The 18,061-nt window shown below is 39.0% G+C and overlaps 1 protein-coding gene across 2 annotated transcripts in view; it reads right to left on the reverse strand.

The window, feature by feature from the left end:
- The window catches only part of FBN1 (fibrillin 1), a 145,159-nt gene that overhangs the window by 91,101 nt on the left and 35,997 nt on the right, over window positions 1–18,061 (reverse strand). For both annotated transcript variants that reach the window (XM_042039062.1, XM_042039063.1), the window contains one exon: window positions 1,613–1,810. In XM_042039062.1, the coding sequence (XP_041894996.1) occupies window positions 1,613–1,810 (198 nt within the window). The remainder of the gene's footprint in view (window positions 1–1,612; window positions 1,811–18,061) is intronic.

Below are 18,061 nucleotides of genomic sequence, written 5' to 3' on the forward strand. Positions count from 1 at the left end.
CTTTTGAAAATAACCTTGCCCTCACTTCTGCTTTATTTTTTCTGACTTCTCCACACAATAATAATGATTCCTTTTTCTCCTCAGAGAACCTGGATTTTATTTAACCTGTTTTCCTTTATTTAGATTGAATAGGGATGTGAAATCCCTGAAATGTCTTCAGTCTGAATGGATGTTATGTGATTTCAAAAGAATTTAGTACAATTGCTTGAAAAATAAAGCTAATATGTGATTCCATAAAAGATCTGTTGAAATTACAAACACAATACTTACGAAGGGAAAACTGGAAAATACAAGTCAAATGTACAGGGCCAAAACTGTTCTGGCACCAGACAGAGATCAGCATCAATGTAGCTGTTTGCTAAGAAATGTGCAGTAAGCAGAAGTATCCTTATTCCAAACTGCACAAACCCATTAGAGAGTTCACTGTAGCTTTTCCCTGACACAAACAAGAGGGATATAACTAGGTGTGGCATTAAGTGCAGGGGTGTGGGCCACATATTTATGTACATAGGCTTTCGAAAGTGTCCAGAACCTCAGTTCACAGATTTCTGCACAATTTAGTCTTGACCTTTACAGAAAGAGGGGGAACAAAATCACTGAGGTCAAAATATGGGCACATCATGCAATGCACACAACCATGTCCATCTTGAAGTTCATCATGTCTGTCTGCAGGCACCAACCACGACTTGGCCTGTGACAGAGGGTATCTACATTTTTAATATAATGGAATGCCTTGAAGTCCCTTCGTAGGAATTTCATGATTATATAAAATCACTCACTGATTTATAATCTTTATCTTCCCTATTTTCAAAAATATTGTAAATTATTAGAAAATGTCAGACAGATTGAAATAAACTGGCCCCAAAGATATGGCGCTGGGAACGTATAATCCACATCAGTTTAATACATAGTTGCCCCTGTTAACTTTCTCCTGTTTCCTGCCAGACATCCAGACAATAAAAGAATTTATACAGCTGGAAGTATTAGACTAAAAGCCAAAAGCAGTGTAAGGACTTTCTATGGTAAGGCATGCTCTGAAAGAAGTAAGCAACATCTGGGTGGATTTTATGATTTGAAACAAATGCAAATGCATTTCCAAACTTGTATAAAATATATAATAGGGCATTACAAATGGCACGACAGGCACTTTTCTCCAGGTCAAAGCAATATAGCTCAAGAGATAAGACATCCAAGATGAATCCAAATTAAACAACTTTTAGCTGAAAAATCCCACACCAGATGAATGGGGCAGTACTGCCATAGATTGATTTTTGCATGTTTTGAGTGCTCTCTGAAACAAAACAAATTCCTCCACAGAATGATCGAGTGGTATACTTAAAAACACCATTACAGAACCAAGGGAAAGGGCTGCTGGCAGTGAAAAATTCATTAAGATGCTGGCTGCTCCCACATGACCTGAGTTACTAATGTACTCACTTGAACATCAGGCACTCACTGAATCATGAAGTAATGCATCTGACAGTGTTTTTCCATTCTTCACACATATAGCTGAGAATGGCTTAGGACAGGTTATTCACAGCAGTGTAACTCAATTAAGATTAATCCAGTAACAATTTCAGCAGCTTTTGGGGAAGCTTTGCTGCTAACTTACCTTGACAGGCTCCCGTTCGAATGTTTGGAATGAAGCCTCGGCGGCAGGGATGCGGCTGGGCAGGACACATTTCACAGGGATGGCCCCACGCTCTCCCAACAGTTGCACAGCACAGGGTTTTTGTGCAGACAATTCCACTGAGCTGGCCCTGGCACATCTGGTTGGTTACCAAAGTGAAGCAAGGGCCCGTCCTGTAATCTGCACCAAAAACAGGAAACCTGATCAGAATCACAATAAAAATACACAACAAACCTCACAATAAAGCAAAACAACAGCACATTAAGGCAATTGTTTTTCACACAAATTGCCCACCAACCCAACAATTTATGCCAGAAGTGGTCTACAGAGAACGTTTTTGCTCTCTTTTTAATTCAAATCCACTGAAAATATAAACTGCGACTATTTTACCAGGAATATTACATCTGTAGGTGCCCTTTGCTGCTTCATTTAATGACTCATAATATTCTTTCCAGGGTCTTTTCATCAGTTTATTTTAAATATGCAGCCTATTATTTAAAAGAATACTGATAAAAGAGTTAGGATATGTTTATTTCCACAAGTTGGATGGTTGTTCTCAAACGAGGCTCAAGGGAAGCAAATACAGTCTGCAGGAAGTTTTTTGAGGACAGTTTTCACTGCTCTTCAGGCATATGCTGTACCAGATATGTGGGCAAGCTTTGCCTACAGCTGCATGGAGGGCATGTGGAACACATCTGCTTTGATTTGTTTATGGTAGGACAGGCCACTTAGCCAACAGACAGAATCAAACTGAGATGTTAATGAAACACCAGTAGGCTTCATTTTGTTCCATCCTCCAAGGGCAAAAGCCAAACAGTGGTACTGCCAACTCCTGCTGTCTCCTGTACATCCGGGGTGCACACTCCAGTTAATTCTTCACAAGCAACTCTAAAATGCTTTTTTGTTATGGTGCACCAGGACAGAGTCCAGCATCCTGTAAGCCCAGCCAGCAAATTATGAACCTGTTGTTTGTTTGTACTGAAGAAGTTACCAGATACCTCAGCCAAGGTCACTAAGCAATCCACACTGCCTTAGAGTCATGACATTATAAATTCCTCCAATTTTCACACCACATCTGAACTTTGTTAACAATAATATGTTTTCACTACATCATTGTTAAAAAGTGTGAAATAGGGCAGAAGCGAGAATGGACATCTTTCCCATCTGCTCTATCTCCCCATACCAGATGCACCCTGAAGCCGATCATTTAATTAATCTTCATCCAACCCAGAGATGCTGTGTCCACATGCTGTAATTCTGATAATTAATCAAGCCATTCTGATACAATTAATAAAATGGCTTACAGAAATTCTGTAAGGCAAACAATAATGCTATATTGCTACTGTTATCTTCACAATTAACATGATGATATCAGAAAGGATATCGAGTTACATCAAAGGACCTTTCTCTGATGAACTTGTACTAAATGACACTAAATACCATTTACTCTTCATTAACCCTGTATCACTCTGATAATTGCAGTTCTATCTTTTGCCTGTTTAACACACCTATAATCACTCAGATAATCTCTTTTCCTTTTAAAATACTGGATCATCAACGATTTTCTTTCAGCCTCTGGAAATTTGTCTTGTATTTCCAGATCTGTGGAGAATTAACGTGTGAGAACTCAAAAGCTGTTTTCAGGCTCTGTGGTTAGCTGGACTAGCTGTATAAAAACACATAAATCCAATTCCTGCTATTTAATTTCAGCCTGAAAGGCTATCAGATTTCAAGTATAAAATCCCTGTCCTATCCCCTCCAAACAGTTCAGCTACATTTACTGAACACTTCTCCCACCCTTCTCTAGCAATTCCATCAGCCTCATCATGAAACTAGTCATAATCTCTGATAACATCTTTCTTGCCCTTGATTACCTAATTCCTTATCATCATCTTAACTTTCTTTGGCTTGGTATTTCTTATTCTGTCCCTTCATTTCCCATATTAATTTTCTACACTACAGCTTCTACCAAGTTTTTCACTATTTTAAAGCTTTTTTGTAATTGCTTCAATTTTCTCAGTTCAATAGGCTTGTTTTGCTTTTGTTAAAACCTACATTGCCTTCTTTCTCACTGTAGAAATGCAGCTTTGGAAGCATGCAGTACAAACCCAAATATTACCAGCTTCATCTTATTCCTTCAACACAGAAATTAAAATAAATAAGTCATGACCCGTTATACCTATCAATTTAAAAAAATTATTTCCCAGATCGATTTCTCATCTTTGATCAAAATAAGACTTTGTGCTTTACTCTATGCAAAACTCCCAATGTTGTAACCTCAAATACTAAAACAAGAGACAACAATTTCTTTAGAAATGCCATAGTCTTGTGTTGGCAACAGGAAATCTTCCGAGTACCTCCCCAGAATGAAACCCCTCATTGTAGAGTGTCCCTCTGCCATTTATATATAGATGGGCTAAAAAGGACTCATTCTGTTCTCCGTCGCAGTGAGAGCACGCGGCAGACAGCAGTGAATAACCCATCTTGATTTTATGGTAGGATATGAATGGATCAGCATTTACAATTGTTTGCTTTCAAGCTATAAATGACTTAGCAGTGGCTAATATGCCTTAGAAATATGGTGAACCCAATGAAATTAACTTCATAATCATGCAAATCTTTCCACAAGGTCTCAGTAACAAGATGTGGGTTAAATATGCACTCAAAACCAAGCAAGTCTGGCTCCTATTTGTTATTATTCAAGTTCATAACACTTTAGTATGGAGAATTACAGAGTATTTTCACCTAATATTTTGCCTTGATAAATTTTATTCTTAATACTCAGTTTTCTTCTAAATACAGCTTTCCTTCTACTTTCTCAAATACAGTCTTCCACATTTTCACAAGATTTTCTTTTCTGGTCCTAATGGAAAATTCTAGAAGTCAGAAAATGCATATGAAAAAGATAATTTGAATGTACACACCAGCCTAAGGCCACAGAGAAATCCACACACCAATCCATTTTTTATACAGAGGCCAAATAAAAAGAGCTTTAAAATTGAAGTGTTTGAAATAGTGCGTTTAAGATTTTTTTATTTATTATAAGATGAAGGCCTAAGAGAAGAAAGTGTGATTCTACTAACACTTTGGCAAAATGAAAAGAGGATATGAGCTTAAAACCCCAATCCTTGTTTTGTAGCAACAAAGGTTCCTTACACATTCATGTCATTTGTGATTACTCAAAGTACTTCAATAAGGAAAGCTCAAACACAAGGTACCAGTGATCAGTCAGGAGCTGGAAAGAGAGAAATAGGGAAAATATAGCCGGAAAACCTATTATGCAATTTGGATGGGTTGTTTTTTCCTTTTCTTAGGGATAACTTCAATTTAACTGAAGAATGAAGCTTGAAATTATTTTAGCAAAATGATTTTTTTAAAATGTGCAACTGGTAATTCCAATCTTTTAAGTCACTTCTAATGAAAATTTCAGCACATGCAAGCAGCCTTCAGTAAGGCAGTAGCCACCATTACCTAACAACTTTATCTGCTTCTTTACAAACTTCTTAGTTATTTTGATAAGGAATAACACCACAAGGAGCTTCAGACAACTCAGAAGATGGTAGAAATGGTAAAAGCACACTAAGTTCATATATTGTCAGAAAGAGCAGGAGGGCAATAGAATGGCACCAGTTTACACCATGCAACAATGCAGCTTATTAATTCCACAGGAAAGAATCAAGTTGCATTTTGATCTAGAGCTCATTCCTGTTTCAGTCAGAACCATCAAATAATTTTAGTTATCTTCTCAAAAGATCCTTTATATCCCTAAAAGCAGCAGAGAGGCTGCTGAAATATGTAGTCTTGGCAGGCTGTGATCAAAACCAAGCACAGCAATAAATAACGATAATTATTTCAAGTAATTCTGGACAGCACCGAAGAGACTACAAGCACCAGGATAGTGCAAGACTTCTGACACCAGACACACATCTTAAGCCCCCTGTTCACAATAACTTCTGCTTGGTTTCAAGCACAATATAGTTTTTAATGTAAAAATAAAGTTTAAAAACATTGTGAATGAATGGAACCTGGATTACACAATTATGCTAGTGCAAGGATGCTGGATGAAATTTGGTCCCTCTTCCCTCTAGGATTCACTATAAATCTCCTGTCTTGATGTTTCAAATTAACAGCCTGATTTTGCAAATGGATAACCACCTGTTAAGGGAGGTTGACAGACTCCTTCACCTCTCTTAAAATAAATAAAAACTGAATGGGTGCAAAGGATGAGACTGCAGCAAGCCATGATCAAGACCTCATTACAGGAAGCAGGAAAATGCCATCTCTTGCCATCACAGAAAAATGGATAATGATAAAATGAGCGGTGTTTTTCCAGCTCTCTGCACACGGCATGCACAGCTCACACGGTACCTCGGGATGCAGCACGGTCTGAGCAGCAAACCCAGTCCCTCCCAGCTGTTAGCACCTCACAGGGGGAAAATCTGGCATGAACCCCCAAATCCAGCCAAGACTGCTGTGCAACTGAAACCCCCCTTGGCAACACAAACCAGCAACTTCCCCTTTCTTGAGTACAGGGGGAAAGAGAAAGAAAGGAATATTCCATTATCATACAAATAATGAAAGAAAGGTCAGAAAGGCCTCTAAGGCAAGTGAAGTGCCTTAATGCTGATCATTAGTCCAACTATTTTCCTGCCTAGCAGCACTTTTGTTTCTGCTGCTCGGAGAGTTGCTTGGGTTTTTACACCAGCTGGGGATAAAAGAGGGACATTGGAAGAGAGACTGCACAGGGCAGAAACATCCTCTCATCTCTGCACAGCTGCTCAGCACTGCCCAGGTGTGACCCACTGCACTTGGCAGCCTGTGCCACTGCTCAGCCACATGTCAGGAAAGGGATGCTCCTTTGGAGCCGGATCTCACACAGCCAAAGAATATACAAACTATACTGTCAATGGAAAAACCCAGCATCCATCACTGTACGTTTCACTGTACTTCAGTCATTTCACTCTATTCAGAGAAGGCAGCAATACATTTGGAGGTGATGGAGAAAACCATAATGTGCCTCATTTCAGAAGGCAGGATGTGCTGTGTCTGAAATGAGAATTTTTGCAGTAAAATTCAAAGAATTGCACAGAGTCTTGGCGCTGACAGAAGAGAACAGCATGACCAAGCTCACTGTAGTAGTGAGCATCACCATAGCATATAGGGAGGTACAGAACACAGAGGTTTAGCACTTCAGGCTTAATTTCAAAATCAAAGTGATTCTAGGTATTTTCAGACATAATAAAATCTCCTGATAAGGACAGAGAGAACCAACAGAAGGCTCTACATACATACACCTCATATAAAACTAATGCAAACCTCTGTGTGTCACCGTACAAAGGAAATAGGGAAGAGCAGTGAGCTTGTAACTCCATCTTCACTTGCAAAATGGCCCTGTCAGTTGCTTGTAGACTTGAAATAATATTGATCATGAAATGGTATTTCGCATACAAGACCTTATGACTTTTAACTGCTGGTCAGAAAAGTGAATGACCATGCTCAGGGATGACCATGGGATAACTATCATTTACTTCCATCTTTTCTAATGGGGGACACGTCTCACATCTCAATTCACAGACTGAATCAAGACCAGACCCCAACACATTCCCAAGTTAGCTCAATAAACTGACTTCCAACTATTTAAAAACGCAGACACAATAATGCTCTGTCCACAGGTGACACTGAAAGGCCAGTTGATAAATGCATCCAATCACAACACACTTTTCTTTCCACACAGGCCATTTCCTTAAATAATTACTCACTGTTAAGCACTCCCTGTCCTCTCCTCCCCCCAGCCAGACACCATTACTCACCCCAGTCAGATCCCAATGTGTCATCATTGGAAAATACATGGCAAAGATATCAGAGGGTGTTCAGAAGAAAAGAAAACAAAACTCTGTAAATATTTAAAAACTTATTTCCTATGATGTCTGACACTTCTCACCAATGAGGTTTGGTAGGTTTGGATGTGGTATGTGAAGAAATTATCACCATGCCACTTCTGTCTGCTCCCTTCCAGTGCCAGAGATGGTTTCACATATAAGCAAGACCATTTCCCAGCTGCTTCAGCACACAGTGCAGCACTGAGCTCAAACAGCTGAGATTTAACACTGGCTAGTGCTAAGATGTCACTGGAACTAGGGACTCAGAGTGCAACCATTCAGGCACTGTTTCTGGCAGGGATATAAACCTGGCAGCAGAAATGTCTCAAAATACTACAGCTGTGCTGCGGACAACCACCAAGTTGCTTCTTGTTATTTTCACAAGAGTAAAGAACATCCATGGAAGCAGTATCTAACGCTGGTACCATAACTCTGTATGCTGTATTAGGCAGCCAAGTTAGTTACTGCCTCATATAAATTCCAGCCCCAAGAATATTACCCTTTAATTCATGAATCTGATGACCCTATTCCTTCATGTCTTCTTCACCTTTGCTTGTTGCAAATTGTTCTCATATATTGACTTGCTGGCACACTTCAGCCTAAATTTATTTTCCATTCCGTAAGCTGCTTCACAAATCCATTTCTGCACAGATGATCTGTTTAACACGTCTATCTAGCAAATATTACCTAGTCTTCCTAGGATACTGGTTAAAGAACAGGACTTTGAATTAATAGCTTACTAATAATATGAGACTAACATTATCGCTTACATTTGATGCACAGAACAATTCAGGCTATTTTATAACATATGTTGGCAATCTATTTTCCAGAACAAATATACAACTATTTTCATGCCAATTTTGTTCATGCAACTGACCCAGTTCTCAAAGTCTGTAACTGAAAAGTAATAACATTACAGTAATAAAATAAAAAAAATAGTGTTCAGAAATTATTATTACAGAATTGGAGTGATTTGTTGCACACATTTTAATCCAACACGCAGACTAAGCATTTCACCAAAATCAAAGCCTTAGCTCTGTTGTTCCCAATTATGTGCGGCAGCAATCCAAATACAGAAAATTGTTACCACATTTTATTCTATTCCATGATGAAGAAAACAGTAAGCAATGCAACTAAATGTAGAATAACTTCTCATTTCTGAATAGTCAGTTACCTGACACACTCTAGTCTACCCTACTTTGCTGTATAAGCTGCAAAGGACCCTGTCTTTGTAGATTTTAATTTTTCCAATTTCTTTCACAGGCTAGCAACAATTAAATAAAATTCTGACTTAATTTTCATCTCCCTTTTTGCTAAAAAGTGACTAGCTTTGGTGACATATTTATTGTCAAGACCAGATGATTATTAAGGAGAATGAATTCTACTACAGAACTGTGCAAGTTTCACTTAAAAAGAACAAGTTGGCTGAAGTTTATTACTATTTTTTAAAAAGTGTTCTTAGGAGTGCCACGTTATAGAAACTCTCTTTACATACCACAAAATATTAACTATTAACTAGCAAGGTAACGACAAACCTAGTAGACGAGCTCTGTGTATTTTTTTTCTCTTTGGCTCCAAAATACACTGACTAAAGTAACTTCGGCTATCCAAAAGTAGTGCAAACTGTGTAAGAAAAATAGATCCTAATGCCTTACAGAATATTACATAGAGTGACATCCAAAGAGAGGGAAAATGCTTTCAGACAATGCAATGCATACGATTTAAAGAGATAACTCTCACATTTACCAAGGAGATGGAGTGGTACAATACACTAGAAATAACTTTTTCTTTTCTAAAATATAAATGCTCCTCTGCAGAGCCATGAAACAGAATGCAGTTGCAGAGCACTGGAATGAAACTCAGTCCAGAACTGAAAATGGGTTATAAATAAAAACGGGAGATGAGAGGGAGAGAGGGAACCAACTTCCAGTGCTCCAGCTCAGTGAGACACAGCAGGAGTAAACACACAGCAGAAATGGGGAGAAGTCGATTTACTTTCAGTGTGGGAAGGCAGTAAATGTAATAATGATGGTTTGGGTGTTGTAATGGTATGTTAATGATACCTACACAAATAGCTTTTGTGGTCCTAACAGAACTCTGAACTTCTGAAGTCCTGGCAGCTCTTGTACAAGGTAATTAGAACAATCAGTATCTTACTCCTTTATAACAGGAATCATCAAGCTTGTCTGAAGCAAGCTCCCTCTTTTCCATAATCCAAAAAGACCAGTACTCCTGAGAAATTGTAACAATGGAAAATTTCCACTGAATGAAAGGAAGGGGCAAACAGATTGTATCCCTGTAAAGACTCTTCTCCATATAGCAGACAACTCCCTGGCCAAATTTCTTCAACCACTCAGGTTTTTGTATTCTCATATACATGTATTTTTGTGATATGATTTTAGCAATGACAGACTTGATATGATGTAAATAAAGATTTTTTTTTTTTTTTACTAGCCTAAAGACTTCGGAATAACTAATACTGTTCTTCTTGAGCAAGGCTGTAACATAGAGTTTTATATTTTATACAGCCAGCTAAAAAGACATGAAAAATATCAGAAAAACAGTGACAACACAGAGTATTTGATTTTTAGAGAAATATTTTAACAATTATTTCATTTCGTGGCTGCACAATAACCCACCAAAAAATCTCAGGAAGTGTTAAAAATGTAAGTCAATAATGTACAAAAATTGCTTCAGACATTAATACCTCACCTCTAACTCCATGGTGAAACACATCAACTACTTAATTGAAATACCATGCAACCCTCTGTGTTACAGGATCAGATTCCCTCCTCAATGAAACTGTGGCATCACTCTGTGTGTACACCAGTGTAATCATGACCAGAATCTGGATCATTTTGCATAACCACATATATGGGATTTGCATTAAGACTGTGGTCCAAAAATAAACACAGCAATAACGTGCACTATTTAACTCTGAATAAGTCTAAGGTATCTCTGTTGAAATATTACAGAATAGATGCCATAACTCTAGAATTCACATGTATTCAATTTCTATTACTAGAAGTAAAAAACCAAGAAGGTAAATTATCCAATCTTGATTCACAAGTTTTCAACTAAGCAAGTGTAATTTTATTAAATATATATTATACCCACCAATATGAAGTACATGAGATGCTAATACATGTGTTTCATTACTCATATTATTTCTTTAAGGTCTTCTGTCATTCCTGTCTTCATTGACCACTTGGTTGAAGGAATCTTCTCTTTGCTTAGCACTAATGGGTAAATGTCCCCCAGAGTCAGTTAATGACTGGCCTCAAGTGACTGAGGACCATCACATCTTTAATCTAAGATTATAGAAACTATTTATGACAATTGTCAATTAAACTCTTTGTAAAACCACATCAAAAGTCTGATTTTCCCAAGCAGTGAGAGAGCACAGAATAATAAGTATCTTAAAACGGGAAGGAGGGCGAGAGGAAGGGATACTAATCCACACACAATTCTCAAACTTGGTGTCAAGTTCTCTTCTTACTTGCATGCAGCAGGAGAGAAGAGCAAAAGGTCTTTACTGACTCCTGTTAGTGATATGATGAAGAGCACTTTTTGGGTCTTAAGGTATTTGTCAAGAACAACTGCAAGTCCCTCTAAAAGACTTTGAATTACCATGAATACTCTAGATAAATATGGGAAAGGTTTTGTGCCTTTACTGAAAGTGTAAGCAACTCCACATTCTTAGCATATTGTTTAACATTTCTTAAGTTTTTAATAGCATCTGGGCTGATGCCTTTGGCCTTTCCTTACCCATCACACTTGCTCTGTATACATTATTTTAGTCTAACAGATATTGCGGCTAACAAATCTATTTTTACCTCAGCACTGGAAACTGGCATCTCTTCTATTTGTTGAAGGGAATGTCAGGTCCTAAGATTTCATTTGCCTCCACATGTGGGACAAATCATTAAAACTTGGAAACAGTCACCGGCCTGAGTGTCTTTAACAGAAACATTCAAGATCTAAGACTACAATCCTTACAGGTTTTTGTTTCCTCCCTGTTAGATAGAACTGCTTGGTTTTGTTGGTGCCAAGACCTGACATTCAGCATGAAGCCCAGGTCCCAGTTACAAGGGAAACGTTTGACTCACCGACTTTGATGAGAAAATGATCATTCAGTGGGGGAATCCCATTGCCTGTGACTGCATGAACACCCCTCACATAGAAAACAGACAGTGTTGGGGGGTGTCAGGGAAGAGAGAGACCCACCCAGATGCAGAGGCCTCTTGTCAAAAGCTGGGCCATAGTGGTTCCACTGAAAGGGACACACTCCAACTGTATTTTACTAATTATGTGCTTATGAGGAATAGCATCAGAATCCTGGAAACTGTCATGTGCACTGAATGGTCCACTACACTGATCATCATTTTGAATCATTTCTCATCACTTATTTTAGAAAACAAGGTTCCTCTCACCTTCATGCTGCATAAATCCCATCAAAGCTGATCTTTTTTTTTTCCATGACAATCACTGAAATTTGTCTGTGTAAATGCACACAACATCTGGGACTAATGGTTTCAAATAATGGAGCTCATAAAGTGGTGCTCCAGAACACACATGAGAGCCAGTGAGAACTAGATAAGTAATTTTCAGTTGGGGGATGTGGGAGAAAGGAATCAGGGGTTCAGCAAACAAGCCAGGTATCTATGAATAAGTAACTAGCATACTGAGGGGAACAAACAAGCTCTGGCCTGTTTTTTGTATGCTACCACACACTAATGCTGATTTCATACTAAAATGGGAGAGCCCAGTTGAAGAAGGAGGATGGTTATACATGTACATTATTTGCTCATACTTGCACTTCTTTTATTCTCTTCCATTCGGGGTACAACAGATGCAAGCTGAAGTTTTGTTACACCCTGGCTACACAGAGATGCTCCAAAAGATAAGCAAATACTCAACATAATAGGAATCACTCAGATTTAGGTCAGCAAACTGCAAGCCTCACTAACTCCCAACACAGGAGTACTTAACCTTTGCATAACACTGGAGCGTTAGCCTGTCATGCGACCCGAGCCTCCCTTCCTGAGCTTACACCGCAGCGCCCTGCACAGCCTGGCATAGCTACGCATCGCTGCTAATGCCTCGTGATGGATGAGTACCACCAGAAGCTAAAACACATGAAAATTAGAGAGCCACAGACAACAGACGTCCTTTAAACACATTTTCCATTCTTAAAAATCATTAAAATGCCTTGAATTTAAGTACAGATTTTGTAAATTTAACTATGTTATTTTTCGATAAAATAATAATTCATGTAAAATTTACAAAGCCCTTACAGGCTTTGCTTCTGTTTACAGATAAAAGTATCCGCAGAAACTGCTGCTGATCCAGATGCCTGTCTAATACTTAATACTTCACAGCCTTGCAAAATGCTGTGTATTAAAGGCTGGAAACTGCTTTTTGGCCTACTTTCTACACTGACATACTGAAAAGGAGGGAGAGTCTTGTGGTTGAGACACTTGGCTGGGACTGAGATGACCTGGGTTCAGTTTCAGACTCTGCTACAGACTCCCAGTACGTCCTTACACAAGTGACTTAATCTCCCTGTATATTAGCTCCCCACGTGGAACGTGGGGCTGCCAATACCTCCGGATGCTGGTGGGGCTTTTTCCTCTTCAGACTACACAGCCTTTGGGACACAGACTTACGTTTTCTGAATGATAAAGGGAGCCTCAAGCTGAGTTCAGGCCTCTTGGCATTACTCTAATAAAATGAGAAAAGATCTTTCATGTAAAGTTTTTTTGTGTTATGATTCTTCAAGGTTTTATGGTTGGTAGGGTTTGGGTTTTTTTCTCTTTTGGAGTGGGGACTGTTCTAGGGTTTTATGGGGGTTTTATAATGTTCAATTAATTGTCAGTTTCTAGTAAAAGACAAGAGGAACTTGTTCCTGAGATTTTCTGTGCTGGGCAAGTGCAACAGCAGCAGAACACATTCCACAGAGGAACTCATGCACAGTCAATTAGGTCGTCTAATTAATTTTCCAACTCAATAGATGCTATGAACTTTTTTTTCCCCAGAAATATATCTATACACATGTGTAAAAGCAACCCAAAAATTTTTAAAATCTTAGAGGAGAAGGACTGATGCTATTCACTTGAAGGGAATGGGCTACTACATGGGAAAAATGCCCTCTCACATGGGATTTATATTTCTGTCATGAAGGGAGAAAACACATATGGGGAGGATAGGAGTATTTTCCCATTGACAAGGTTGTGTAGCTACCATTAGGGACTGACTTGTTAATCAGTACTTAGAGTCATTTATGATATTAGGCTACCCCCGTAATTAGAGAGAATGAAAACATGTGGAGAGAAAGAGACACATTTAAAAAACAGGTTTGACTCAAACAGGGACAAAAAGTATAGATATTTACAGGGGGGCTAACCACATATTACATCAGGTATGCCACAGCATGTAACAACATATCTGTTTCTGTAGTCCTAACTCAGACAAAATTTCAATTAGCATCACCCGGAGCTGTGTCTGAATAAGGACTCTGGAACAAAGATTGAAACAAGCAGGAGAAGAATGGCCAGAGAATTCTCTGCCTTCTCTCACAGGGTCTTCAGCAGCAAATTCTCAACTGCCATGAATTTTCCTGCACTTCCTTTCCCATCATTGTGATACCCAAAAGTCCTTATTCCACACTAACATAATGAAGTGTTTGTGGGACTAGAGTTATAATTGTGATGTCTGGATTAAAACAGTGAGTTGTGACATTTCTAAGAGTCCTAAGGGAGACAACAGTGAATTACAGAGAATACACAGATACTTGATAATCCACAATTATGGGAAAAAAGGCACAGAAGCACAACAAAGTGCTTCATTTGGAGTTTTACTATGGGTGTTTCTATGGAAGCATGGACTAGATTTACAAACTTATAAAAAATATCCATAGTAAATAAGAAGTGATAAATATAACAGTTTCTCCAACCTGTAACACGAATCTGTGTTCTGTTAGTAACTGTTTCAAACAATGTGGCTGCTAGATCAGATGAACAGACAGGAGAGAGACAGCAAGCTCTGGAAAAGATACATACTGCTTGTAGGTAGGGGAAAGCCAGAGCAAAAAACCTTCAGGGAACAAGTGTAAAGGAAACAAGGATACAAAGAAGCAAAACAGCAAAAGAGCAGAGGGACGAAAAACAGGAAGGCAGCAAAGACGGAAGGATCAAAGCAAATGTAAGAAATGAGTGGGAGGCACAGAGACAAGAGATAAACAGTGGGAGCCAGCAGACACCATGTGTGCGAAGGGGAGAAGAGGAAAGGGAAGGGAAGGGAGGAAAGGGCTGGCCAGCCCGGGAGCTTCACCAGCCGACCAGGAGAGGGAAGTTTGCCAGGAGAGGCCAGCCAACTAACTAGGTAAAAATGAGGGCCAGAGAGCCAGCTAGGAGAGAGCAGCCAGCCAGCCAAAGCCATCCAGGAGAGGAATCCGTGTATGGAGCAGGGTGGGCGCAATCCCAGCTGCAGCCAGGAGCCGGGTGAGCTGCAGCAAGCACCACGCCTTGCAGGGAGAACTGGAAGCAGCAGTGCTCAGCCCCATGCTCCAAGAACAGCAGTGAGCAAGAAGCAAAAAGACACCTGAGAACATCCCAGCAAAAGGATGTGCATCTCACTGAAACATCTGGTTATGCACTCTGAAATACTATCCACTAGAAACATTGGGTGGCCAAATATGAATAAACAATGACTACACAAATTGCAGATATTAACCATCCATTTTCCCAAAAGGCACTTTCCTCACATTTGTAGAGCTAATATCCATGTTTGTTTCGTACTTTGACACTAAAGCTGACAAAGTACAAATTATGTACCCCAATATTATTTACATAGTTCAATATCACAATCCTAAATCAGGAAAAACAAACAGCAGGCCAGTGATAAACGAGAATATGAGTTAAAAAAGGGGTTACAAACCACATGAAGAATGGCGTAATCTAGCAGTGACAACATGCTGCTTATCTGTTCATTTAGGCAGCTCATATCTATCCATCTCAAAGAAATAAAATTAACTATATTGACTAAGAAAAACATTTGAAGCTGTTGCTAAAGAATTTCTACTAGATAGTAAATACTTGTGCTATCTTCTGAAATATTGTTTACACTAAAAGAACAATAACTGAACGATTGAGTGGATCAGAATAAACCATGACAAGGTCTGTGTTCCTACAGAGCTAAAATTTATTTTAAAAAAAAAGAGCAGTAAGGTGTGTATATATATATAATTATTTCTGAGAAGAACAAGCTTCATTTCACAGTCAAAACAGACTGTTAAGTGCATCCTGTTAATTTTTTTCTCCCCAAAAAGTCTTCCTGGTGTAACTCCACACCATACAAAGCAGGTACTTAAATTAACAGGTGGTCCTGTCAAGGAATCAGGACTCAGAGAAAGATCAGAAGTGAGGTAATCCAGGTGTAGGCAGTGTCTCAATGCTTGCCTTACCTTTCTGGATATAGGACCTGCTCCACACCACCAAAACTCCGGAGCATGCTTTTCCTTTTATCTTCACTGGGCTTTGAATGAAGTATTAAGCCATCAGGAAGCCAGTGATCCATTAAACTCCGTTACCCCCAAACCAAAAGAGATTCACAGCTGAGACAGATGATACTTCAGGTATTAAAAGACATGTTCTGCTTGGGGCCAAGTGCAAGAGAGCAGTACATGCCAGGCAGGACCTTGAGGTCCCCACAACTGGCAAGAGGAGAGAGGGGAAGGGAAGCAGGAGGGAAGAGGGAGCACCCTTCTACTGCTGGGGAGCAGTGAAGAGTTAAGAGGGGGAAGCATACGAGGTACAGCATAATGCAGCTTAAAGTTCCTCTGTGGGAGCTCTGGCATCTGTCTAAGCTGCAAGGTTTAGCAGTTGCAGTGCCAATTCAAACTTGTACCTAAAAATATAGGAAATATTTTCTTTCAATCTTCAGTAGAATGGGTACATTTAGCAATCTAGGTGGTCATCAATACATATGTGATTGACTTCCAGCAATGTTGGTGGAACAACAGACTGTTCTGCATGGTGTCTAAAGTTTCAGCTGCTTCTAAACCAGCACTGTGGGAAAACTTCTAGGTGGCTTTAAAAAAATTATTGTAAAACAGTAGAAAGCTCATAATTTAAGACACTTCAGTGGAAGAGAAAACTTCCTCCTGATTATCAGAAATATTTTGCACTATCTCCAAAAGGCAAGTAGGATTTCCTCCAGAAATAATGTCTTTTATCCACATCATTCTTGTCAGGAAAGGGTCTGAATATCTGTTTTAATAATTAAGTTTCAGGTTTCAGCTACACTTGTGATAAATAACATTCACAGGAGAAAAATTTTTTTAGAGCATCAAATAGTTCAGTCTTATAAAATAAAATAAGCTTGTGGTGGTTAAACTACCCTTACATAAGAACATTTTATTAGTGTGTGAATATACTATAAGCTTAAGTGATAAAGATATTTAGCCCACACGTTCAAAATGAGAGAACCACTGGATTGGAACTCTTGCCTGGCAGCATGCTGATCTCTTTCTTTCTCCCACTTCATTTCATTAGAAACTGGATCAGCAGCTTTTAAATAGCTGATTAAAAGCCCTGTTCACAGAAGTGATCTTGGTTATTTTTCACATGAGCATCAGGCTGCCCCTCTGCAGGGCAGCAATTCTGCTGACAGACTGTGATCCCACTCTGCTTTGAAAGAGGTGTGGAGAACCACTGGCATCTGCACCTCTGCGTCAACATCCCACCACTGCAAACCACACACAATGCTGGCTGCTTGAATAAAACCAACAAACATAAAAAAAAGACACAAGGACATCATCTCATCAAAAAGGAAGACCCAAAACTCTTCCACATCTGCTCAAATTTCAGCATAACCTAAATCTTACTAAAATGCAAACATCTCCTTTAGGTTTAAAAGGGTTCCTTACGCTTCATCAGAAGCTATTGGAGGACACATATACAAACTTTTCTAGGTGTTCATCAACGTACATTAACACACTTGCATTCTAAAAACACTTTGGAAATGAGAACATCACATGAAAGACTGTGTATGTGGCACGTAAGCCCAAAGGGAAAAGAACAGTATATTATAAAACTGAAAATGGATTTTCTTTGCTATTTACTCTATTAGAATATTTCTTACTCATCATCTTGAAATCCCTAGTTGCAGTTAAATAAATACCATTCTATGTAATGGTATTTTCTATATACTATAACCACAATCTTTGCTAAAACATGTTCATATTTGTGGCTTATGCATTTAAGCACTTTTAACTTTTACCCTAAACTACTGATTGATAGTATTGTGTGGTAGCACAGCACAGATCTAATTGCCTTCTCAATAACCTGATTGAAATCTGGATCTGATCAAGCTCTGATCAAGATCTGATCCGCTCTCTCTGACTCCTGATTCAAAGTCTACTTAGGTCTTTGGGCATCCCTTTATTTATGTGAGTAGGTTCTGGACCACTTCGATAGTGACTGTGAAGTTTCATCCAGGCTTCACTTCTCTGAACAATGTCAAGACTTCTACCTTTAAAGTACTAGCCAAA

The sequence above is a fragment of the Corvus kubaryi genome, unplaced genomic scaffold (assembly GCF_017639235.1).
Source record: "Corvus kubaryi isolate FWS band 111438036 unplaced genomic scaffold, C.kubaryi_AGA036_p1.0 37394, whole genome shotgun sequence".
Classification (NCBI taxonomy): Eukaryota; Metazoa; Chordata; class Aves; order Passeriformes; family Corvidae; genus Corvus; species Corvus kubaryi.